Source organism: Pygoscelis adeliae, unplaced genomic scaffold, assembly GCF_000699105.1.
Source record: "Pygoscelis adeliae isolate BGI_AS28 unplaced genomic scaffold, ASM69910v1 Scaffold263, whole genome shotgun sequence".
NCBI lineage: Eukaryota > Metazoa > Chordata > Aves > Sphenisciformes > Spheniscidae > Pygoscelis > Pygoscelis adeliae.
In genome coordinates this window covers 827880-852034 of record NW_008824552.1, presented here as the reverse complement: position 1 = coordinate 852034, position 24155 = coordinate 827880, and the positions used below count along the sequence as shown (strand labels likewise).

General features: G+C 44.7%; 1 protein-coding gene across 2 annotated transcripts; it reads right to left on the bottom strand.

Annotated features, from left to right (window-relative positions):
- Positions 1-7359: 7359 nt before the first annotated feature.
- On the bottom strand, positions 7360-23866 carry LRRC32 (leucine rich repeat containing 32). Of its 2 annotated transcripts, none has more exons than XM_009321938.1 (3): positions 23837-23866; positions 15599-15689; positions 7360-11064 (listed from the first exon to the last, which is right to left on the bottom strand). In XM_009321938.1, exons 2-3 carry the CDS (start codon positions 15683-15685, stop codon positions 9124-9126), a joined length of 2028 nt encoding a protein of 675 aa, XP_009320213.1. In that variant the 5' UTR covers positions 15686-15689; positions 23837-23866; the 3' UTR covers positions 7360-9123. The 2 variants fall into 2 exon arrangements, with proteins under 2 accessions (XP_009320213.1, XP_009320212.1); XM_009321937.1 differs by lacking the exon at positions 23837-23866 and adding an exon at positions 19012-19038.
- Positions 23867-24155: the final 289 nt, after the last annotated feature.

Below are 24155 nucleotides of genomic sequence, written 5' to 3'. Positions count from 1 at the left end.
TGATCGTGCCCCTGTACTCGGCACTGGTGAGGCCGCACCTCGAACACTGTGTTCAGTTTTGGGCCCCTCACTACAAGAAGGACGTCGAGGGGCTGGAGCGTGTCCAGAGAAGGGCAACGGAGCTGGGGAAGGGGCTGGAGAACAAGGCTGCTCATCGCTCTCTACAACCACCTGAAAGGAGGTTGTAGCGAGGTGGGGTCGGTCTCTTCTCCCAAGCAACAAGCGATAGAATGAGTGGAAATGGCCTCAAGTTGTGCCAGGGGAGGTTTAGGTTGGATATTAGGGAAAAATTTTTTCCCCAAAAGGGTTATCAAACACTGGAACAGGCTGCCCAGGGAAGTGGTTGAGTCATCATCCCTGGAGGTATTTAAAAGACATGTAGAGGTGGCACTTAGGGACGTGGTTTAGTGGTGGACTTGGCAGTGTTAGGTTAACAGTTGGACTCGATGATCTTAAGGGTCTTTTCCAACCTAATGATTCTATGATTCTAAGATACTTAGATGTAAGTGTCTGGATATAGACATCACCATGTCAGCTGGTGGTCGATGCTCCTTTTGCAACTAGTGGAGATCTAGTCAGTAGAGTTGATGGAGGCTGAAGAGAGGTTCAGCTCACTACGTAGCAGGACTGTGGGTCTCCCAGAAGCCCTGAGTCACAGCCTCCAGCCCATGTAGGTGTAGATGCCCTCGGGGAATTTCGATGTCTGTCAGGGGACTCAGATGTCATAATCCTTCATGATAACACCTGCATTTTAACCTTCCTCTGTGACTTAAGTGCCTTAGTCTGGGCTATAGAGGGAGACAGCACTGACTACTGGTGGTGCACATCCCTAAGACCTTTCTCATGAAACACAGTGCCTGGAGGATGTGGTGGCTTTTCTTTCTCTTTTCTCCTATAGCATAGTGTTTAGAGCACCATGTAGACTATGGCACACCGTGGCTCAATTTTCTCCTCTGCAGGAAGGGGGTTACTTTAATCAGTACATCAAGCAATATGGGAGCATGGTACTTCCCAAGTGTCTCGTTCAGGCTCTTCCCCTCTGCTTTCTGCAGTCCCAGTGGCCAATTCGTTGGGTTGAGGGCACAGTTCCCACCTCCAGGGATTCCTTAAGTGCTCCTTAAGGGGCACAACTTTCTATAAATTGAGATAAAATTGAGGATAAATTGATAGGGTCCACCTAGCACTCCCCTTGGACTTGCAAGGAGGGCAGTACTTGAGGAGTAGAAGATACCTGCCTGGTATTTTCTCCAGGCATTCTTTTCTCCTCCATTTCTTCCCTGGTAGGGAAGAGAATTGAACTGGCAGTCTAGGCGTGGAGTTATCATGGCAGCTCTATTTCCAGCTACACTTTGTACAGAGCTTTATCTAGCAGTGGTGCTCCAGCAATATCTACCCGCTTAGGAGACTTGGCGGAGGGATGCTCAACGTGAGAGCCCTGTTGGGGCTTACGCAGATATCAATGGTTTTGTGCTATCTGCGGCATTTCTGAATACGCCAAGGAGCAGACTGTTGAACGCACAGGGAATTTCAACATCAAACATAGTTCTCTACAGACTTTAGGTGGAAGAATCAGCAGCTGAACAAGGACTGCAAAAATTTAGGTTTTTAGACTTAAATACCTAGAGTGGCAATTAAAGCACCCAAATCCTTTTCTGGCCCTTCACCTCACTGGGCATCATTCGTCCCAAACAGGAAAGGAGCTCAATGTAGGGGTGATGGGTCCAGTTCAGCAATGCAATAAGTTGCCTGATGTCTGTAGCGAAACACAAGGGACAGATTAGAGGAAACATATGGTCTTGAATCACATATGTAAGGCAAGAAACATAGGCTAAGGTCTGTTACAAAGAGCTTTTTCCAAGAATAAGCAACAATTAATGAAGCTGGGGTTTTGAAACTCTTCAACCTACGATTCTTGCCAGAATTTTTTGTTACATTTCAAAGTGAAAAGCAGTGGAGTCATAAAACTTGTAAATATTATAAAAAAGCACCAATTATGGTGTAAGTACTCATGATGGAACAAAAAAACATTTTTGAATGAAAATTTTACCTCATAGGTCTCTTCTGGAATTTTGAAAGTTTACCACCATTATTTTATTTTATATTCTTCCTGTGCCCCAGCACTACTTGATGTGTTCAAACATGAAAAGATTTATATAGTTTCAACAGCCTAACGTTTTATTTTGTTTTGTTTTGCTTTGTTTTGTTTTAGTGATAGCTGGGGGGGAGGGATGTTATTTAGCGTTAGCCGATTGAAACATTTCCTCATCTTCTCTAGAACAAAGACAATAAAAGCAAACTGAATGTTGCAATGATTATTTTTTTTTATTATATGAGAATGTGCTTGCTGCAGTAGGAATAACTGAATTCAAACTGAAGCTTTGGCCTTACAAAGCAAACATTTCCCAACTTCATGTTTTTCAGAATTTTCATGGAAAATTTTGAAAACATTAATTTTAAATTAATTAATTTTAATTTTTAAGTTAATTAATTTTAAATTTGAGCTATGAAAATGAAAAAAAAAAAAAGGGGAACATTATGTGAACTCAGACTTCTACGACTCTGCCCACATCAGACATCATCAGCCACTTCTGGCATCTCTCCGGACACTTCTACTGCCAAATCCCTTCCACAACTTCAGTGCAGGGAGTAGATACCACTAACAGACTGTTGCTCAGAAGTTTCTCTGCTACTCTACTCCTCACCTAAGTGCATGACCCGTTCTTCTTGTTTTGCAAAGACTCAGAGAATAATTCAGGTTGGAAGGGGCCTCTGGAGAGCTCCAGCCCAGCTCCCTGATCAAAGCAGGGCCAACTTCAATGTCAGAAGTGGTTGCTCAGGGCCTTGCCCTGACGAGTTTTGGAAATCTCCAAGGATCTTCCAGAGTTTGACCTCTCTCATCATGAAGAATTTTTTCCTTATGTTCAATCTGAACTTCTGCAGTTGCAACTTTCAGCAGTTGCATCTTGTCCTTTAACTGAATTCTCCTGGGAAGAGCTGATGCTGTCTTCCTTGTAACTGCCCTTCCAGTATTGATAAAAGATTTCCCCTCAAGACATTATCTTCTCCAGGCTGAACAAGCCTAGTTCCCTCCATCTCTTTCTCAGATATCATATGCTCCAGGCCCCTGACCATCTTGGTGGCCTCTGCTGGACTCACTCCAGTTTGTCAGTCTCTCTTTTGCCCACAGCAAAAGAGGGAGGCCCACAGCTGGACACAGCATCCAGATGTGGTGTCAGAGGTACCAAATAGAGGGAAGTAACAGCATCTCTTGACTTCCTAACTAAGCTTTTACAAATATGGCTTAGTATGCACCTGGATTTCATTGTCACTAGGGCATGATGTTGATTCAGGGGCAACTTGTTGTCCACCCAGACCCTCAGGTCCTCTTCTGCAAAGCTACTTTCCAGTCATCTTGTCCCCAGGCTGGAGTGTTGCACGAGCTTGTTCTGCCCAAGGTGCAGGTCTTCGCTGAACATCGTGAAGTTTCTGTCGGACCATAGCTCTGATGTGGAAGGCACCTCTGAATAGCAGCTCTGCCCCCAACTTATCAACCACTGCTCCATTTGGTGTCATCCACAGACATGGTAAAATCTCCGTCCCATCAGCTTAAATACAGAAGTGTAGCTTAAAGTGGTGTGCAGCCTTCCTTTCCTTTATTTCTGCCCTGTAATGCTGCACTGTCTGCTTCTGCTTCTGATTTAATGCTGACCATTCCCTCCCCATTCGTCTTCCAAATTCCTGGTTTAGCTGTGCTTATTCCCCTTCTGTTCTCCCCACCCCACGCCTCCTGCCCAGTTGCCTGTCCCAAACCACCTTCTCCTTGGTGGGTTTCCTGCCTGAAAACAGGTTTCTCTCCTTCTCTGGTCTTGTCTCTGGGACCCTGGGCTCCCCTCTCCACTCAATTTTCTGGGAAAGTCAGAAACAGTAGAGCGGAATCTCTTCTGTTTTCACCTTCCAGAATGTTTCTTCATAAAGAATACAGCTTATGAACTGGAAAATGTCTGTCTTTGATGCAATGACTGCTAGAAATGGACAGGAGGAGGAAATCTGTGGAACTAACTTGGCTCTGCAACGTGACAGAACAGCCATGATCAATAGCTTGGGAGAAAAGTGACTCTCCCAGTGTTGCAGGACTGTTCCCTTATATTTGCCAAAATTTTGTTTAGTATCATGTTGCATCAGCCTCCAAATGTCTTTGCTTGCGAAAGAATGTTGCACAGCCCGACGGGCCCTCCTCGGAAAGTTCTTCTGTGCTTATTCAGTCTCTTTTCCCTCCCGTTTTGGTTTCACCCTGTTTCCCTGGTTACTATATACTTCTGTTTGTCACCCCTCGTGAGCTGATGTCCTCCTCTGTTCACATGCATCACATCTGCAGACAGCTAGCGTGTTGCCTAGCCAAGGTATCTGTGTCTCCCCCTGCTCCGCACAGCTCAGGTCTGAATGCCTCTTTGCAAAGCTTTTCCCACGCCTCTCCTTTGGATGCTCTTCACTTTCCAGTTACACTTCTTGGTTACCCATCATGAAGAGCTGAATTGTACTAAAACCCTCTTCTCTACTCCATTTCCCTTCCATCTTTCACTTCTTCTATCATCCCTCATTTCTGCTCCTCTATTATCTGTCTCCTAAGCCCTCTTCTCACTTTCCCACTACAAGAGATGGGCTGAAGCTTCACGGATCTCCTCTAACCTCTTGGGTTGGGGAGAGGTGGGTAGGTACCTATTACTGCCTGCTCCTCTGGAGTATTTTCAGCTCTCCACTTCTTGGAGGGAATTACACCAACACTTTGTTTTCTCCTTTTCCCATCGCTCACCCTGAGCTCTCTGATGGCTCTCAACTCCTCTCATCCCCCTTTCCTCTTGTTTCTTGGCAAAAATCTATTTGGATCCTCACCAATCCATAACCCATGAGACCAAAATCTGCTCTGGCTGGATAGCTGCAGCATTGTCAGAAAGCTGCAGACCCTAGACTTAATTTTTGTTCTTTCCTTATGGATAATTTCCCTCTTTCACTCAAATTAAGCCACAACAACAGGTGAATGATTGCTCTGTGAGTGAGGAGATATTTAATGTGGTCTTTCTGAGAGCAGAGTACAGGGCAGAGGAGGTGTTGGTGGGTAGCTTTGCTGTATTTCAGCTCTTCAGATTCTCAACACAGCTCTGACAGAGCAGGCAACTGTCATTAGAAAGCAGTAAGTGAAAGAATTATATATACAGCTGGACAATCTCAGTTTTTGCTGGGGCTTGTGTAAGACATACTAGAGAACCTTGGTTTTGAGAGGAGATGGATCCGGTTTTCGGGAAAATTAGACATGTTTCAGGATTGGCGAGATGCATGCTGCAAATTTAGGCATCTGAAAGAAGCTTTTGAAAAAAACTTGATCAAATTGCTTCACGTGGACAGGCATGAAATAGGAATCCACAGGCACCAGCACCACAGGCTGGTTGTTATTATAGATCATTTAGTACAGGCTGTTCTAATTTAGGTTAAACAAAGCTAATCCTGAAGTGATGTATTTCTTATACTAGCCTGCGTGTGTCTGTGCCTTTGCACATGTGTGCACAAACAGAATAGGCAATTGTTTATGGAAAATAATAGATATGGCCAGAGGATACTTTGCCATGCAAGGTAAAGACATGTTTTACTCTCACGTGGAGATACAGGGGATTCAGATTGCGGTTTTGGTTTGTTTCTTCCCAGACAAGTAAAAGGGTACTGAACGGCATGGGGAATAGATAGGAACAGGAAAGCAAATGCTCTGGGCTCCCGAAATATTAGAAGGTACTTACTGGGTTTGATACTAATCCACCGTGGCTAGTTCAGGGCTGAGCAGGGTCCCTGCAGGGAGGTCTGTAACCAGAGGCTCTGGTACTCTGCTAGGGTATTGTTTTGTCTTGGCTTTGCAGGAAAAGCCAACACCTTTGGAAACTGAGATGACTTTCCGTGGATTACCAACATGAGTCATGACTTGCTGAACTTTTAGGGACTCTCTCTGGGAGTGTTTCTAGTTGCTTCCAGTACTTATATCTACCTGACCCTACTGCAGAGGATTGTTTTTGGGAACAAACCACAGCAAACAGTGGTAGGAAATATTTGAAGGAGATCTATGGTCCTACCCCATGCAAACATCAGCAGAGAGGGAGCCACTTGTTGCATACACAGATTAAAAAAAAAAGTTTGCATTGGCTGCATAAAACCCTATGTATCCCAGACTCCCAGAAGGATATTCCTTGGATAAGCAACAGGAGCTCTCTTTGCACTAACAGAGGCTGTTGCAAGGACTTTATGAAAAAGCAGTGAATGAGGGCGTAAATTTTGGTTGCAAAATCACAGCCAAAACAGCCCGTATCGTGCCAACCTATTAGGACAATGGAGCTAACTGGCAGAAAGATGTGTAATGTGTGAGTAATGGCTACGTTTGATGCAGGATCAGGTACTTCAGTGTTTGGGCTTCTTGCAGGCACAGAAGCAGACAGGGGAGACAAGAATTGGGGTTGCCATCTGTGTACCCCTATTTTGAGGAATAATATCACAGAGAGCTCCCATTTTTGGAGCTCCCTGTTTGCCCTCTCTTTGCTCTTTTATTAATATTTTCTTTCCCTCACGCTCCTCATCCCATCCAGAATAACAGAATTGGCCAGGGTGGGCTCATGTCACTTCTCGGTTGCTTATGTTGCTAACAGAGAAATTCAAATGAGCCATGCTGCACTTTACTCCTGAGGCTTATTCCTCGAGAAAGCTGTTTCTGCTCCCAGGGAAGTCAATGGAAGTCTAATTAGTCCCAGATGTTTAGTAATAACAAGCACTTCCTTTTAGTAGAGCCAAACAAAAGCAGTGTTAAAACCGTTAATTAAATGGGTTTGGCTCTGTCATCAGATTATTAACTAATTCCAGTCATGGCAGCCAAGCTAATACTGGCTCTTAGAAGGAGGTGTAGTCTTGCCATGCTTGACACAAAAGGCACGAACTCAGTGTATGGATAAATTAGCCCACGTCTGGGCGCACAGCTCAGCTTGCTTTCACACCAAAGGAAAAGCTCACCGACGTCAGCATCGGGCTTCCAACTAATCCCTGGGTTTGCTGCTTGTGCAAACTTTCTCCTACAAGAACAAGAGCTTGAGCCAATGGGTAGCATTGACTTTCGTAGATGTTAGATCAGGCCCTATTGCTGCTGACAGTTTGTGCAAATTCTTACCTACGTCTTCAGTAGAGCTCCTTGTTCTCCATTGGTTGTACTCTAAGATATGGAGCAGCTGTCCCTGCTTCAGGACCAGAAGGTAAAGGTCTAAGGTGGAGTCTGAACACCATAGAAAAATAGGAAGACATAGCTTTTTATCTGTGGAGCATTCCAAGCTGGTGCTTTAATATATTCACAACCCTGTGCTTTTTACAAAATTCAAAGGTGTTTTTATTGTACAAAATTTCACAATGAAAACTACCAGCCAGTTTCTTACATAACTGCTTTAAAAATAGAATTGTACACCTTTTTGTAGTGTGTTATTTTTGACATTCACTAGCTGGAAGAAACAGAAATGGAGCAGCAATTTGACTCTGAGTTATTTACCTGGACAGGTTTTGGTTTGACTTCGATTTCTCTTATGTGCCTTAATGTACAGTTCCTGGCATTAACAGGAAACCTGATATAGCTCCTTTTGAAGCCATTGAACCCCGTTAGTAGGTCAGACTCCCACTGTTGGTGAGCTCCTTTTCACTTCAAAAGGGTGAATCCACTGTCAGAGTACGGGGCATAACATATGTCAGTGTCAGCTTTTAGCAACGCAACAGGATGGCCACGTTAAACCCAGCACAGAATGAGGATCTACATAACTTTTCTTGCAGCCAGTCCTCTAGACCATAATCTCTTTCCAGGGAGAGACAGTGGACCTCTGATCTGAATAACAGCCCAGGACTAGGTTCCCTGTGTATTGTTTCACACCGGTATCTTTAAAACACCTTTTTGCTGTCTAACCTCCTGTGACCTTTAAAAATAGACATATTATTTTTTTGCATTGAAATGCAACTGTATGCAGTGAGTTCCCAACAGTTTTCCTTAGAAATATAAACATTTCAGTCCAATGGTAGCTGGTTGAAATTCATTCTCCAAGATTTTTCTTTTAGAAAGCATTCACCCCAGAGATGAATTTCTTCACATTAAACCCAGTTAAATATGTATTGCACGCGAGGGGCAAATTTCTCCTCTTTGAGTTGAACTGTGGACCTGTGACCTTCTGAGCAGATCTGGGTAACATATAGTGCAGCTGTTTCACACCTGAGGTTTCTCTTACGTCCCTCGTGGGTATTAAGTGCCAAGACTAATTAACCTCATCCACCTCTTGTGCCTTGCTCCAGTGGCTGGAGCAACATACTGCAAGCAAAGAGGTATCCAAAGAGGTTCCTACCACCGAGGTCTTTGGCTCCCATGGATAGCTGTGGATTTTCTAAATGGCAGCCATGAGCACAACAGACATGAACTGTGATTTCCTTTTTTAGCTAAATTCTCGTTGTTTTGGAACTCATGGGAGATTTGCAACCAACTTCAAGGGCTGAAAGATTGCTTATTGGCCCACCCTGGTGTTGGCTTGTATGATTTAAGCTTAAGAAGGGTTAGGAGCTGTTATTTCTAACCAGTTAGGAAAAAGCAAAGCTCATAGCTCAAAGCAAAATATCTCATGGAGGCACATAACTTTGAGAAGGTCTTTCCTACTCAGATGATGTCATCAATGACTGTCATAAAAAGGTGATTCAGTTATAATGCTCAATCTGCAAAAAGTCTTCCTGTGAAGGTGACATCACAAAGTATCTCTGAGCTTAGTGAAAAGTCTCAAGACCTTAGAGGGCTTTTTCTTTTGGTCTGGTTTAAATTACACAACCCTCAAAACAACAGCAGGGCTTTACACTGTATAAACTTTTTAAGCAGATCTGCTTGTGAATGAAACAAGTGCAAAACACAGCAAATTCTCCTTTCAGTCCCTGCAACCCAGAGCGCTATAGTGGTGCAGTTCAGGGGCGCTTTGAAACTGTCTTAAAATCCACAGTTAAAAATCAAAGATGAGAATTTTACCCTTCATTTCTACACACCGGCAGTGTAGCACCTGATTTCTTCAGTTTTCAAGGCATTTTGTGTTCCTATGCTTTAAACTGATGGCTAAAGTTTTGCCTGCGGAAGCAAAAAAATGAACCCACGCCAATGATGATCACGGATAAAACCAACACAAATGTTAATATAATAAGGAAGTTGATTTTCTTTAGATCCTCTTTTTCACAGTCTTCTGGTCTAATGTTCCCGATGTGCATTTCTTCCTGGTACCCAAAGTTCTGAGTGTACTGGCACGTTAAGTGCTCCACGTTAGGGATCTGGACATTTTGGTTCTGGATCATTGATGAGAGCCAGATGTTTCCACAGCAGTTGAGTGGGTTCCCAGTGAGATACAAGTTTTTAAGGGAATTTTCTAATGCTAAAATATTGCTGCTCTGTAATGTACTAAACCTATTGTTCCGCAGGTCCAGAACTTCCAGTGGAGAGTCACTACCCCACTTAGGCAGCCAGTTCAGCTGATTTTCAGAGAGGTTTAAATGTTTAAGGTGACTAAAACAAGGCAAGTCAATATTTAAATCTATCAGGCTATTGCCATGTAAATACAAATATTCCAGAGACTTTTCCAGTCCTGATAATGCTTTAACTTCTATTTTTAGTCCGGGGTTTATGGAGAGATCCAAGACAATCAGAGAAGTCTTGTAGAAAGTGTACGCCGGTAGGATGTTCAGCATGTTGTCGGCAAGGTACAAGTACCGAAGAGTAGGAGAATCAACAAATGATACACAGCCACTTTCCTCTCCAGCAAGTCTTTGCTTAGCTAATCCTGAGTACATGCTGCAAAGGCTGATATTATTGCTCTGTAGATTAAGCAGTCTGAGTGTAGGAAGACTTGAGAAGATATCAAATTGCAGGGTCTGAAGGTGGTTGTTTTGGACATAGAGCTCCTTCAAGTTTGACAACGTGCCAGCATCTAGGAGAAGGTTCTGCAAAGCATTGTAGCTCAAGTCGAGGACAGTTAGGGAGATCAATGCACTGTCATAAGTTACTGCAAATGCCTGAAGACAGTTTTTACTGAGATTAAGGGTGTGAAGGGACAACATTGATTCAAAGAACTCATCCGGAATGGATTTGACTTCATTATAACTTAAGTCCAAATATACAAGCTGGGATAAATAAAGAGAACTTTTGTTTCTACTTTGCTTCTGATCAAGAAGATGAAAAGAAGCATCTAGCCATTCGTTTTCCATATAGTCCATTTTATTATGAGGGGATTCAGCAGTGAGCTGGATTAAGTTCTTTGATAAATTCAGAATTACCAGCTTATTTACCTGGGGGAAGACTGGGAAGTGGAGCAGTTTGTTTTCACTCAGATCCAAACATCTTAAGCTATATTCATCATCTGACTTTGTGGTGTGGAAGGTCTCAATGCTATTCCTGCTAAGGTCAAGTATCTCCAGCTGCCTGAGGTTGAAATCAGAGATGCAAGTAATTGAATTCATGGAGAGATTGAGTTTGGAAAGGTTCACTAGAGTCTCAAAAGCACCTTCTTCTATTTCCATGATGATATTACTCTGAAGATCTATCTCCACAAGATTGGGAGATCCCTGAAACATCTTGTGTGATATCATTATAATACTGTTGTCTGCCAAGGAAAGATACCGCAGTGCTGGAGCTTGTTTAATGAAATACTCAGCCATCCCATTGTACAGACTGTTGTGGGACAAGTCCAGTATTTCCACCTTGGGTAAGAGTCCAATCCCCTCTGTCCCATTCTGAGCAAGCTCATATAAGTGATTGTTGGCTAAATTTATTTCCAGCAAACTCGTCATGTGTGCAAAGACTCCAGGCGTGATGAAGCTTATCTGGTTAGAGCTTAAATCCAAGCACTGGAGGGAAGTGTAAAATGATAACGGCATTTCAAGGATTCTTTGAATCAGATTGTCAGACAGATCTATTTTGTTTACATTCGGATGGAGCTCATGAGGGATTTGGTGGAGGTCTTTGTTGTGGCAAAATGCCTGAGAGTTTGCCTGCCAGAAAAAGAGAGAAAAGGGGTTGTCACATGACAAATGAAAAACATCTTTGCATGAAATATAAAGAAAATAACATTCAGCATCCAGGCAGACCCTTCTTCTGAAACACTGATCACACTGCTTTCTCTGAGCATTCAGACAGCAAGAACAATAATCGTAACACTTCTTTGCAGCTAACAACACTCATTTCATTTTAAAGAAATTTCTGACTTACAAGAGTAGAGAGTTTTATCTGCTTGTGATACCTACTAAATGTTTTCCTTTTTGTACCTTTCTTGCGGGCTCATTTTAATAGTCCCAAGTGAAGGAGTTCTGCCCTCTTTCCATTGCAATCAAGCACCGTTTCCTCACTTTTGTTCTGATGTTTTTTTCAGCTTCATCATTGTACTAGATTTTGCAAGCTCTACTTGCAATAGTAAGTAGTACTTAGAAGAGCTTCACCCTTTTGGCAGCATAGGTCCCACAGCAAGGAGGTGGAGAAACGTATAAGGATCCTATAGCACAAAACCCATCTCTCTCCTTCTTAGTCACACCCTCAGATATTTGATTATGTCTTCTTTTAGCCATGGCATAATTAAGCACACAAGACACCCGTGATACAGTATGGAAAAGACAAATTATGTAAAGCCAGCTTTGAGAGGAAAAAAGCTGTGATGTGCAGTCAGGGTCACGCCTTTTCAGTCCAATTCTCAGCAACAGGGTAGAGAAAAAACCCAAGCGTCAAAGTCAAATTCATCTTCTAGATGCATGTCTGTTTAATTGCAGCTAGGACTGAATCTGTGTCCAGAGCAAAATCTGGAGTGTGTGTTCATAAGGAACATTGGAAACATGAACACGATCATCCTTACATAAATGTCAAGCTGTATTTTGTTACTAAGGAGAACATACAGCAGCGGGAGGAAGTGGAATGCGAAAGGCTTAGGCGGCATTTAATTTACTGGAGGAAAACTCTTGTTATGAATGTATTTGGGTGACTGGGTCATGTACTGTTTGTGAAAAGATCAGAAAGAAAAGAAAGAAAAAAAATCTGTTGAATCTTAACTTCTGTGGAGAAGCAGAATCCAGATTCCATGACGCAAAGCTTTTCAGACATTAAAGAAATATTAAAAGTAAAAAAAATATTAAAAACCATCTGTTCCATGTGAACTTTTAGGTGAATGAAGTGGCAGGTCTGTTGAGGAGAAGTGGGGCAATAGTCAGTGTTTTGTGAATCTCTTTTGCATCATATGAGTTTTGGAGACTGCACAAAAATGTGCCAGAGAAGTGTAAGTGCTCATCCAAACTCTAGATATACACAAGCTGCTCCGCAGTCCTTCCCATGATACAACTTTCCCAAAGATCCCAAGTAAATGGCCTATTAAAACCTGAACCCCTTCCTTTTTTCCCTCCAACTCACTCAAATCTCCCCCAGCTAAACAAATCAGAAAAAAAGAGAAGGGAATTTTCTGGCTTCTCCCTGACATTATTTCTTTCCTGCAAAGCCACTGTAGAATTGCTCATTTTGAGCTAAAATGTGCATAGAGTTGGGCTTAGCTCCGAGGCCCAAATAACAGAGCAGGAACTCTCTTCTTGCTTGGTTTGTGGAAGAGGGGAGAAGCCAGAAGGATACAAATATCCAGAGTGAAAAAGCAGCAGCCCCTTTGCAGTCTAAGGCAGATGCCAGGTTTCTTCCCACACTTTGAGCCAGTTCTCAACAAGTGTTGAGCACCCTCCACTCCCTCTGGGCACCCAGCACTTAACAAAGTCCTGATCCAGCTCCCGTCGATGCCAGCCGGCTGGTTTTCACTGAAGTCGATGGGGGAGAGGTCAGTCCCAGTTCACCACGTATCTTGCAGGATTGGGCCTTTAATCTGTATCCACTGAACCCTCCCAGTGATAAAAGGGACTGATAAAATCTATACCTCCCACCGTCTGCCATTTGTTCCTATAACATTTCCCCTCCCATTTTTTTTTTTAAACTTTCATTCCTTTTCACTGACTATTTTGATCCTCGCTGAATTTCTTATCTAGTCTGTTCTGCACCATCTTTTCTCCCCTGAGGCTCAAACTTCATGAATTTCGTTCTCATCAGCACTAGGAAGAAAAGATGAAGCACGTCTCAGTGGGACAGAGCAAACAGCATCTGTTTTGCGTGTATCTCCCTTCCTCCCACCCCGTAGCCCAATGGGTTGACAGCCTGAGGCTGGAAAAGAGGTTTTTGCTAGTCTCATGTTCTGACTTTATCCTCTCTGCCAGTGCTGCCACCGGTTTGTTTGAAGTCCATTGGCAAGAAATACTGCAGGGTGGGGAGCACTTGGTCTCTTCAGTGTCTGGTTCCACCCAGGTGCTGGTGAAAAACTGAACCGACAGCTCAAAAGGTGAGCATCGTTTGGATTCTGACTCCAGTTCTTCACTGCTCGGCACCGGGTGGAAGTTGTCACCCACCTTAGTAAAAGCCCTACAAACGAAGCAGCTGGATCCAAGCCTCCACTCGTGTTCTCCTGTGTAAACCCATGAGCATTTGAACCAAAGGATTTGGGCTGGAGCCACTTGGTGCTGACTTGTGCTTGCACAGTGTCCGTGCCTATTCTCTAGAAGAGCTGCCCAGGTGGAGGCTCAGCTACACAACCAAATCTTAGCAATTTGCCCAGGTACCACATATCAGCTGACCTATGATAACCGGTTATGCGTGTGTTCTTGCATGACCTCACTGCAAGGTAATGTATAATTTGCTAAAAACCCTTCCCTTCTATGAATTGTTTGGGAGCTCCTCCTTTCCCAGTTAACAAGAATTAGCAGAAACATCTTTCTTTGGGAGGTAAAACATGAAGTAGTGGAAGCCCCTCTCCTTGCGTGGCAGTATGAGTTAGGAAGAACGTCCTGACATTTAAGCCATACCTTGCTGTCTCGCAAACGGGCAGATGTGCAGTAACTTGTATAATCAGTGCAGCTCACTCCCATCTCAGGGGTCTCGTAGGGACTGTTTACTTCCTAAAACCTCTTCTACAAGGCTTTGGTTCAATGACAGGAGCACCAGTGGTGAGTCAGAGAGGGGCACAGGTTTCTGACTCATGCCTCTTCCACGAGATCTGGGATGAAAGTTTCCATTTCTGAGCCTTTGCTATTCTAAAGGTGTCGCCACAGGGAGAGTAACGTGTAAAACAGTGAGGCTGTGACGGAAAATCGTCATGTGAAGTAAGCGGGACTCCCAGTGGACCCATCAGCTGATCCAGTAGCTCCCTCTTTCTTCAAGCTGCGTGGAAATGTGTTTGGATTTACACCCTCCTCCTTCCATTGGACCAAACGCCCAGCGAAGGAAGACGAGCAAAGCTCCATCGACACGAGCGATGCTGAGCTGTTAATTTATACCAGATGAGCATCCCAGCCCCTGACTGCAGCGTGTTTTCTGTCGGGGCCGAATTTATCCCAGCCTCATTGGGTTGCTGGCTTGATGAAAGCAGTTTACAGTGGAGTGGTGGAAACAAGCATGTGTTTACTTCTCAGCAACCAGCCTGACCTGTGACCCATCCAGAAATGGGACGGGGCGAATCTGCTTGGATTGTTGGGTGTCTCGCCCAGCCTTCACGTGATACATGGGACCCAAGACCTCATCAGTCTTCCCTCTCCAGCCAATGAATTGAGCTACCCAGTCACCTTCCCAAGATCTTTTTATATATATTAGGTCTTAATTTCTCTGGAATTCAGGAAGTGCAGCAATACGGCAGGGTGGGCAGGAATGGAATGAGTCCCATAAGGGAGATGTGTACAGCTAGCAAATTACTTTTTTCCCTATTTTGGAAATTCTTGAGGATTTGTGCTGAACAGCTTCAACGTTCAAAAAAAGAAAAAAAAAGATAAGTATTTTTAAGTGGCCTGTTACAGTCAGAAGCACTTGGATAGGGAAGGGAGCAAGTTCAGCTATGAATAACATTTATAATATTGTACCAGGTGCTTGCAAAAATTCAAGGAGAAAATTTTGTACTGGAGCGAGAGGCTTTGTCACTTCTTTTACCTCCAGCAGAAGTCAAGTACAACTCCCCTGGCAGCAATGCTGTGTCAGGGCAGAGGAGATCAGTCTCCCTGTTATTACAAAAGGGCTGGTATAGATGTATTTCACAGAAGATGCTTTATTTAAAACACAAAGAACTCAGGCCTGATATAAAGGAGTCGATTTGAGGTCCAAGTTCTTTCACTCTCAGTCACAGAACCCCTGTACAGTCTTGGGGAAATCAGGTCGAATTTCTTTTAACCAGTTCCCCCTTAGAAAAAAAATGAGATAATGACCCTAGCGTCCCAGAAAGAAAAAAAATGAAAAAACGCCCCCCCCCCCCCCCCCCCCTTTTCTGTGCTGTCACTACAACAAGGACATAGCCTGAGAACAGCTTGCTGAGCATCCATCAACATAGCAAAGCCCACCTCTGCCATCGCGGAGAGCCTGGTCCTGGGGGGGTTTCCCTTCTCAGAGACCATAGCTATTTGTGCAGTGCCTGTAACAAGGGGGTCCCAACATCATCCAGGATCTCAAGGGGCCTGAGTAGGGAGACAGCCTTACCATTTCACAGGGCATCCCCTCTGTGGGCTGATAGTTAGAGGTCCCTCTGTTCACCACTGCCAGGAAGAAGATGACGTACAGTTTCATGGTTCTGCAGGTAAAAGTAGTTATGGTTAGATTTCAAATGTGACACAGTGGTCAATGCATGCGAAAGCTGGCACCAGATCATCATCTAACATGGAGAAACACACATGCGGTGCAATAAATTAACCCATCTCTGAGCCTACCTCACTTACGACCTGCCTATGTACCTTTGCATCCCTTTGAGCCTAGCGGGAAAAAAGAGAGATTTATACGAGGACTTGAAAGGAAGGTCTAAGGCATTTCATGGGATCGCCCCAGTGTGATTTCAGCTGCTACCTAGACGATACCCAGGCCACCCAATGAAGTCCAGATGCTCAAGCTGGGCAGAGTGTCTGGCATCATGGAGACAGACAACCACTGAAGACCGAGTTACCTTCACTTTTCCCATAAAGGCAGCTCAGGTACTTTCAACTGGGCTGGAGTTTTGGGGTCCCAAGTCCTGAGCAAAGCGAACGGGTGCCACTCAGAAACAACAAGCACTGGGAACAGTTTCCATTTCCATCCACAACATTTTCCACTCCTCTCATCCCAGAGTGTCAAAGAGCTTTTACACATTCATCCAGATTTGTTGAGTTAATATAAACAGCTTAAAGAATGGACTGAGAACTTTTTGTCCGAATGTTAGTTTTCCATTTTATACATCCCAGGTATGGGCAGGCTTTTAAATACATTTGAAAGCAGATGCCTTATAAAGAGACAGATATAAAATGGAATGGATTTGTGTGAAATGAAGGATTCATCAGAGTTTAACTGTTTGGAAAGCACTCCAGAAAAAAGCATAGAAATAACTGCAAAAGGAGCAAACAGCAATGGGAGGCCTGTCACTGGGCAATGGGAGAAAAATGCAAACGAAGCCAAGGAAAAGCATTCGTCATTCAAACAGCTTCTTTCTAGGTGGACACTAATGAGGTCTCTGGCTGTGGTCACCACTGATGTGAGCTCTAGATATCACTTCTTTATGACAGCCTGTGTTGCAAACATGCCGAATCTGTCTGTATTTGTATGGCTTCTTGCAGGCAGATCTGAGCTGGTCCTGCCTCCAGAGCCGGTGAGACACATGCCAGCTCCCAACTGGAAGCCATGCAGCAGTGCTTAGCTAGCACTGCTCTTAAGTCTTTCCAGGAGCAAGCCTGCGTCTGGCAAGCTCCAGACGCGTGCCAATCCCATGCACATGTGCCGCCAAAAACCGGCATCAACGTAACGTTACTCAGCAGCTTCCACCCACAGAGCATCAGGAGGCTGGAAACAAAAGAGATGGGATCATTCCCAGCTGGTGGAGATCCCTCCGCTTAGTCACTGTTTGAGGGATGCAGCTGATGGCCACGCTTCCGCGCAGCAATACCAATTGCTGAACAGCAATGCCAACAGGTTCACTATGGGAACCTGCCCATCCCTCCACTTCCCAACCAGAGAAAAGAGTTGTGTACTAGAAAGAGAGAAACTGGGGAGGCTTAGGCCACAGCTACTCTATTTTCAGATTGCACATTCCTTCCTGTTGAGGGAAACAACTAGTGATGGATGATGATCTGGGACCCCAAGGTGAAAGAGCTTGGAGTTTGTCTTTGGGGCTCAGCAGCGGGATCAGAAGTCTGTTTCCCCCCTCTAAAACAAGACCAAGGACGTTTTCGACCCTTTTAATTATTGTTTGCAAAATACACTGAAATCACCCTATGGAAGGAAGAATTGCTGATACCACCATCTATAATGCCTCTGTCATACCCCCTCTGTTCCTCATTCTTCAGGCTTAGAGGAGTGGGTGCCTCCTCCTCTGAGGAGAAAGTGAGTTTTATCATTTGGGTATTAGTTTGCTGGAACTGAGAGAAAAGACAAACATACTGATGATTACAAGGCTTTACTCAGAGCCCTCAAATGGAAATCGTTTCTGTTTAAATCCAGTGAATTAAGCTGATGAAATCTCCATGGGTATTACCCGCAACAGGGCACCACCCTGATGGACAGCGTGCGTCCCGTATGCTCTGCGATGTCTTCTCTTGTCACACTGCCAGTTCAAAAAATGGTCCCTTTGCTTCTTGAATGCTAAACCTGACACAACCCGGGGTCTTAACATGCTTTGAAGCTTCCTAAATTTTAAGTTTATAAAGCAACTAGGAGGTTGATGTATTTGAACACAAAAACCTGATTTAATGGCTTGCTGTGTAAGACAGATCTGTAGTAAGCAAGGATGCTGTCCCTCAAAGTGTTTCTAAGGTGGCTGTCACACCCTGAAACACTAGGACGTGGTGGTCTCTTCCAATATGAGACCACATACATTCGGTCCAGAGGAGGGTAAACCACTCCTCATGGTACAGCACAACCTCCTTGCTCATGGAGATTCCCTTCCCAAGCTGATACTCAGTTCAGCTGAAGAGCTTTTCTCTGCCTAGCTTTTCTCTGGACAACTTTTAGGCCCATCTAACGTGACACAGCACTGTGTCCCCCTCCTCTCTGCCCTCTGGGCAGGTCTCAGATGCCCACCACCCTCTCCCAGCATGGAGCTCAGGGCTCACAGGACCCCCATTGCCCTGGTGTCAGAGAGCATCACCGCTAAACCCTGCCTGCAGGCACTGGCACTGATGTCTCTAACCACAGCTTACAAAAACAACCCGGGAGCAGCAGTAGCAGCAACTCAGCCCAAAGGAGCTTTTTTAGTGCTCTGAGGCTTTCCCAGAGTTGAAGCAGCTTCGTGCTCATTGCCAGTTTGCTCCCACTGGCAGCTGTGATAAAAATCCCAGCATACCTCAGAGCAGGATTGAGCTCTGAACGGCATTCAGTGTCACAGCTTTCCATTAAGGTACTTCAAAATTATCCAGCCCCATCCACAGCTGAAAAATATAGGTGATTTCAGGGAGTAACACCTCCAAGGAATCTTATTAAGTGGGGCAAATAATTTAGCATCTAGAAAAAACATGGTACCCAAACCACATCAGCACGTGCACTTAACAGATGGGAGGGCAAAGGCTGAGAAGAGCAGTGATTTGCCCCAAGACACATTTGAAACCATGGAAGAACCAGGGTTTAATCCCAGTTTGCCCAGTTCCCACGCCAGAACAATATTTGACTCCATCTCTATTACATTATTAACCTTGAAACCACTTCATAGATGTTGCTTGTAGCTAACAACAGCAGCACCTTCCAAATTTCCTCCAAAGGTAATTTTTGTTACTGCTTAGACAATTAACAGAGACGTTCTCCTGTGCCAAAAGAGGTTAAATACAAGAGAATACACAAAACAAACCAAACTCCCCAGGGTCTGATCTTTTTACACACAAGACTCTTCGCTGCCATGTTAGAGCCTTCAGGGTTAAAAAGAGTGAATATTCCACATTTACCTTGTTTCAAGGGCTTCTTGGATCCCCAAACACAGCTTATCATGTCTTTAAAAAGCATATCCAGCTCTTCAAAACCAGCTCAGTCCTGGTACTGATGAACTTCTTCTTCAGCTTCACGTTCACCCATTCGGGACACCAAGAGGCTCACTCGTAACTTCATAACAAAGGCAATTTTCAGGGAAATAACCTTATTTGGGACAGTGTCTGCTTTAAATTATGTTGCTTGTCTTCCTCCGGACTCCTCTCCGGGCTCTTGCTGGGTCCTAGCCACCACTGCGCTCCGGACAGAGTCAGCTATTGTGCGACATCCTGAAGCCCTTGCTCGGGGCAGGCGTTGGGAAACAAGGAGGATTTTTGCCAGAGAAACTGTCAGGATCGGGCCACGGGTTTGCTCAGGGGAATAAGTGACTTATTGTTTAGCTGCATGCGTGGTGCAAGGCGGCGTGTTTACTTTAGGGTTTTGTGTCCGCGAGTTACATTCCTGGAGGGTTGCAGCCTCCTACCCCTGCACCTAAATCACTCTCTGCATCATTAGGAAAACAGCGCTTGAAGATTAAAGGTTTCAAATTCACGGCTGATAAATATAAAAAGCCCAGAATCTGGAAACCTGTCCTGGAAGACATAACTCTTTCTCTTTGCAGTGGTCCCAATGATCAGAGTGCGATAGCAGTCTGCTGGCAGGACTGGGGTCTGCTGTCAGCTACAACGTACCTGACTTCAAGGGTTTTCATGGCACGAGGCAGGAATTAGGGACCTTGATAAAGGCAGAGGGGTCCGGACATCCGGATGAGCTGCTGAATTTCTGGCAGCGAGTACATAGTGCTGAATCTACCGGACCTGCTAGGAAAAATTCCCATTGCAAAAGGGGTGCTTTTGTCATGCAGAAGATTATTTCAGATTGCCTGCGAGTTCAGCTTTTTATTTATTATTTTGTGCTGCCCTCTAGGGCTGGAGCAGCTGTCTAATTGCCGGTTTCCTCACTTCGCTTTGCTAATTAAGACCTGCTTCTGGAAAACCCTCTTTTACGTAGATTTTCCCGTTGCTGTCTCCCAACCTCACAAGCCTGAACTGCTGCAATGCACTTTTCCCATGGTTGAAATAATAAGCCAAAGAGCTGGGCTCTTATCATCTCGTTTGCTTTGCAATGCACCCTGAAATGAGAGGCATAAATGCTATGAGGAGGTGGCAGGATGCGTGCGGGCAGGAGAGGGCATGATTAGGTGCAATGGATAGAAAAATACAGGTTTAGCACTCATGAGAACTGTCTGCTAGCGAGATTATCACAACCCTGGACAGGTTCCCCTTGACTGGGCTCTCAACAGACTGGTTTTGATCACCTTCCCCCAAGCACGTAGTGTCTTGAGCTTCCCTTGGTTGGAGCTGGCTGCAGCGCTGTTTTTCACTTGATCCCTTTGGCATGCTCGCTAAAGTCAAGCCCTCCCTCTGCAATCCCCTTGGGGTAAGCAGGAAACTCTTCTTGAAGCTGGGGACTGCTGTGGTGTCCAGAGGTTTAAATGCCTTTTGGATGCTCTGGGTTCAAGTTCTCCTCAGCAGCAGCACGCAATAGCACTTGCAACGCACAGACACTTTCGCAAGGAAAACCTCAAATATAGGAGTTCTTCAAGAAAAGAAAAATACTTTTTTTTTTTTTAATAGTATATTTTGATTTGATTTGGAGATGGAATACAAATATCATGCCTGTAATGAAGAGTAGCAGGTGCCCTGGCTGACTGCAGCTTCACATTTTCCTACACCTGGATGTTCAGAGCACTTTGGGAAGTTTGGATTTGCAGGGGTAAAAATAGCAGGGGTTTTGTTGGTGGTGCTTTTTAAAAAGCCAGCTTTGTTCCTCAAGCTGTTTTACCGAGTGGCCAGGCAGCTGTGCCAGCTGAACTGTGAAGAAGAGCCTGGACAGAAACAAATGCCAAAGCAGGAGGGAAGGGCATGCACTGATTCTGCTGCTCAAGACTTTGCTTCATTAAAACCACAGCCTTAGAGGCACACCAACCGCGCTGGGAAAGATCAGCGGTGTCCTTACCATCTTTCCCCTTTCCTAAAGGGTATCTGACAACAAATAGTTTCAAAGACCCTTACGCATTTGGCTGACGGCCCATTTTCAAAATTTTCATGCTTTAGGCTACCCAGCAGTTTACACCTTAAAGTGGTGTTGAAATATTAGCATGGTGTCTGCTTGGTAGCCACATCTGCAGAGCAAGGGTCGCCTCCATCGGACAGATTGGGTCATCTCCATCGGGCAAACTGGAGAATTAAGCTCTTTTGCCCACCTGCACAAAATAGCAAGGGCTGTCCCGTCCCAGTGATGCCAAAGGGTTTGTACCTGTGACTCTGTGAAATCAGGCCCTTCCTGATTTTCCTGTGGTCTCCTCAGCAGTCACTGCCTGCTCAGTTTCTGCCGACATCAGCTGGATTTCACCCCACGTCACACAAAGCTGGGGGTGGCATGGGGATTTGTGCTGGTGGGCACCTCGACAGACCTCTCCTCTCCTCCAAAGCCCCTTCCCAGCATGGCCCAGGGCAAGAAGGAAAAGCAAATCCCAGCCACTGGCTCTCACGAGCCAGTCTGTAATCTGCTGCAGGTTCCCAAGGGTTTCAGATAAACAAGAACATGTCTTGATGATTATGTGTCTTGAACCTCCAGACCTTTTGGAGTCTGTCCATCCATAACGCTGCTGCTTTCTAAGGCACTGCTTTTGGGTTGAGTCCTGTGTTGAGCCGCATGAATCAAACTCTCCAGAGAAGTAAACAAAACAAGCTCCCGCCTTAGAAAGTGGGTCTGAACTGCAAGGGCAGGAGCGGGACAAGTTTTGCTCCCTTTCGACTGGAATAGCTCCCTGGTGATTCATCCCACCAGGGAGCTGGAGACAACATTAATATTAACTCTATTAAAAAAATAAATAGCCCATGCCATCCTCAGCCGCAGCCTTTGAGAAGGAGGCACAGCTCCAGCTCCTGAGACCCTACAACATCTCCAGGAGCTGCTTCTCCTGGTTTGGTTTGCCCATGCCATCTGCACTGTGCTTGGTCTCTCATGGGCAGATGCAGCCTCCTGCCTCTCTGGTGTCAAGTCCACACATCAGAACAGGGACTCCTACACCTCCTGTAATCCCAACGCGGCTTTTCTCCTGTCTTTAGAAGCTGCTGCCTTCCTTCCTCCTCCCTCTCTCTGTCCTCTTTCCCCACGCACCTCTATCCGAAACCAGGACAGGTGTGCAGCCAACAGCACTTCCCCGCCAAAAATGAACCTTTCTAATTAACGGGACATACAGGGTTTAGCCAGTTCCCCTACTTTATTCACCTTTTCTTTCTAGTCCTTTCTCCAGGAGAGAAAATGAACATGAATGAGAATTGAATGAAACAGCCTGGAGACTTTGTGAGAGAGGGGCTGGGTGAAGGGCCAGCAGCAGGTGGAAAAATGAAAACACTTCCATCAACAAAAACTGATATAAACTGGCATTTGAAGATTAAACTATTTGAACATGAAATACTGTCCCTGGAGAACAAAATTCCTGGAGAAACTCAAATTCAGGAAAGAAACCAGAACCTTTCCTAATCAGCTTTAATGTAAATGCAGCAAAGAAAGAGAGAAATCCGGTTTTAATTCAGCAATTACTCTTTTACTGATGGTTGAGTCAGTGTTCAAGAAAAGGTGTACTCAATTCATGAAATGAAAAGAGGAAAATTATTTCTGATAGATTTGACTTGCATGATACTGATACCCCGCCTTGCATCCATCCATCATTGTATTAGTAAAAGGCCAAGCACTGATACAGTCACTAAGCTGCAACCATCTGCTTTAGAAAGAGATGACTGCTTGTGAATTTTTGTTACTGAAAACCAAAGGATTTCAGCATTTTAGAAAAATAAGATGATTTTAAAGTTGAAATTATTACATCTTAGGAAAAAAACAAATTTCCACTGTTGTGGTAAACCAAACTTTGGCTTCTATTTAAGGGAAACATGTTTGTACTTTTATCAAAAATACAGCAGGGTTTGGCTTTAGAAAATTACGTGTGACTTTATATAAAATAGGATTTTCTAAAACTTTACTATTTCCAAATATTGTCTGTACATTAATTCCTCGTCATAACAGTCCAGATGCAGCAAAACACTGTCAGTAAGTCATTGTTCACCCAAGGTGACATTCATTCAAGCTGTCAGGATCTTAAGAGTAGGAAAATAACCCTGCCATCTCACACCTCGTCCTCCAACAGGGAGAGTTCAATGACAGTGCTGATAGTAAGAAGGGCAGACGAGCTAAACAGCATTTTGCCCGTTTTACCCGGGGACTGTGTGATTTGCCCAAGGCTATGTTAGGACTCAGTGTCGGAGAGCTGGGCGAGCAGCATTTAATCAGCGCACAATGCTGATCTCTGCAGCACTCCTGGTTCAGAGCGCTACAATGCAGTAACACCATAAATAGACTAAAGTCCTGTGAAGAAAGAAAAAAAAAACGTCTCCCCATCTTCCATTGCTGTAAACACGGAGAATAATAACAAAGCAGGCATATGACAACTGTATTGTTATAAACTAACCGGTGCCTCCTTAACGTAAAGGATCTAACTCGCTGCAGTGCAAGTCCCTGATGGATTAAATATACAGCTGTGGGGATAGAGCCATCTACACAGCGTGTTTAGTCAGTTCCTCAGCCTGTTCATAAACGCAGTATATTTTATTTGTACAGTACCTTCCTCATCTGTTTTATTTTTAAAGGCTGCAGCTCTAAGTCACCAGAGCCCCCGTCCCTCCCGCAGTCAAAAGCTCAACTTTCCGGCAGGCTCCCGGTTTCGCACGCGTCTTCACGTACCTGCTCTGTGGCTGGAGGAGGAGGAGGAGGAGGTTTCGCCTCTGCTTGCAGCCTTCTGCCTCCCGGACTCTCCCAGCAGCCTTTCCAGCGAAAGCCGAGGAAGAGTTTCCTTGGGGAAGTCGTACCTCTGTTGCATGCCAGCTGACTAAAACTCTGCGAGCTCCGAGAGAAGTTTGAAGTCACAGGGAAAAAAAATACTCCCCATAGACTGGTCCTTGAATTCATTCCTTCGCAGTCATGAGCTCTTATATATTCCCAGGCTCCCATGAGCACGTGAATACATACCTCCGTAATAGTTTTAAAATGTGTGTGTCCTCTG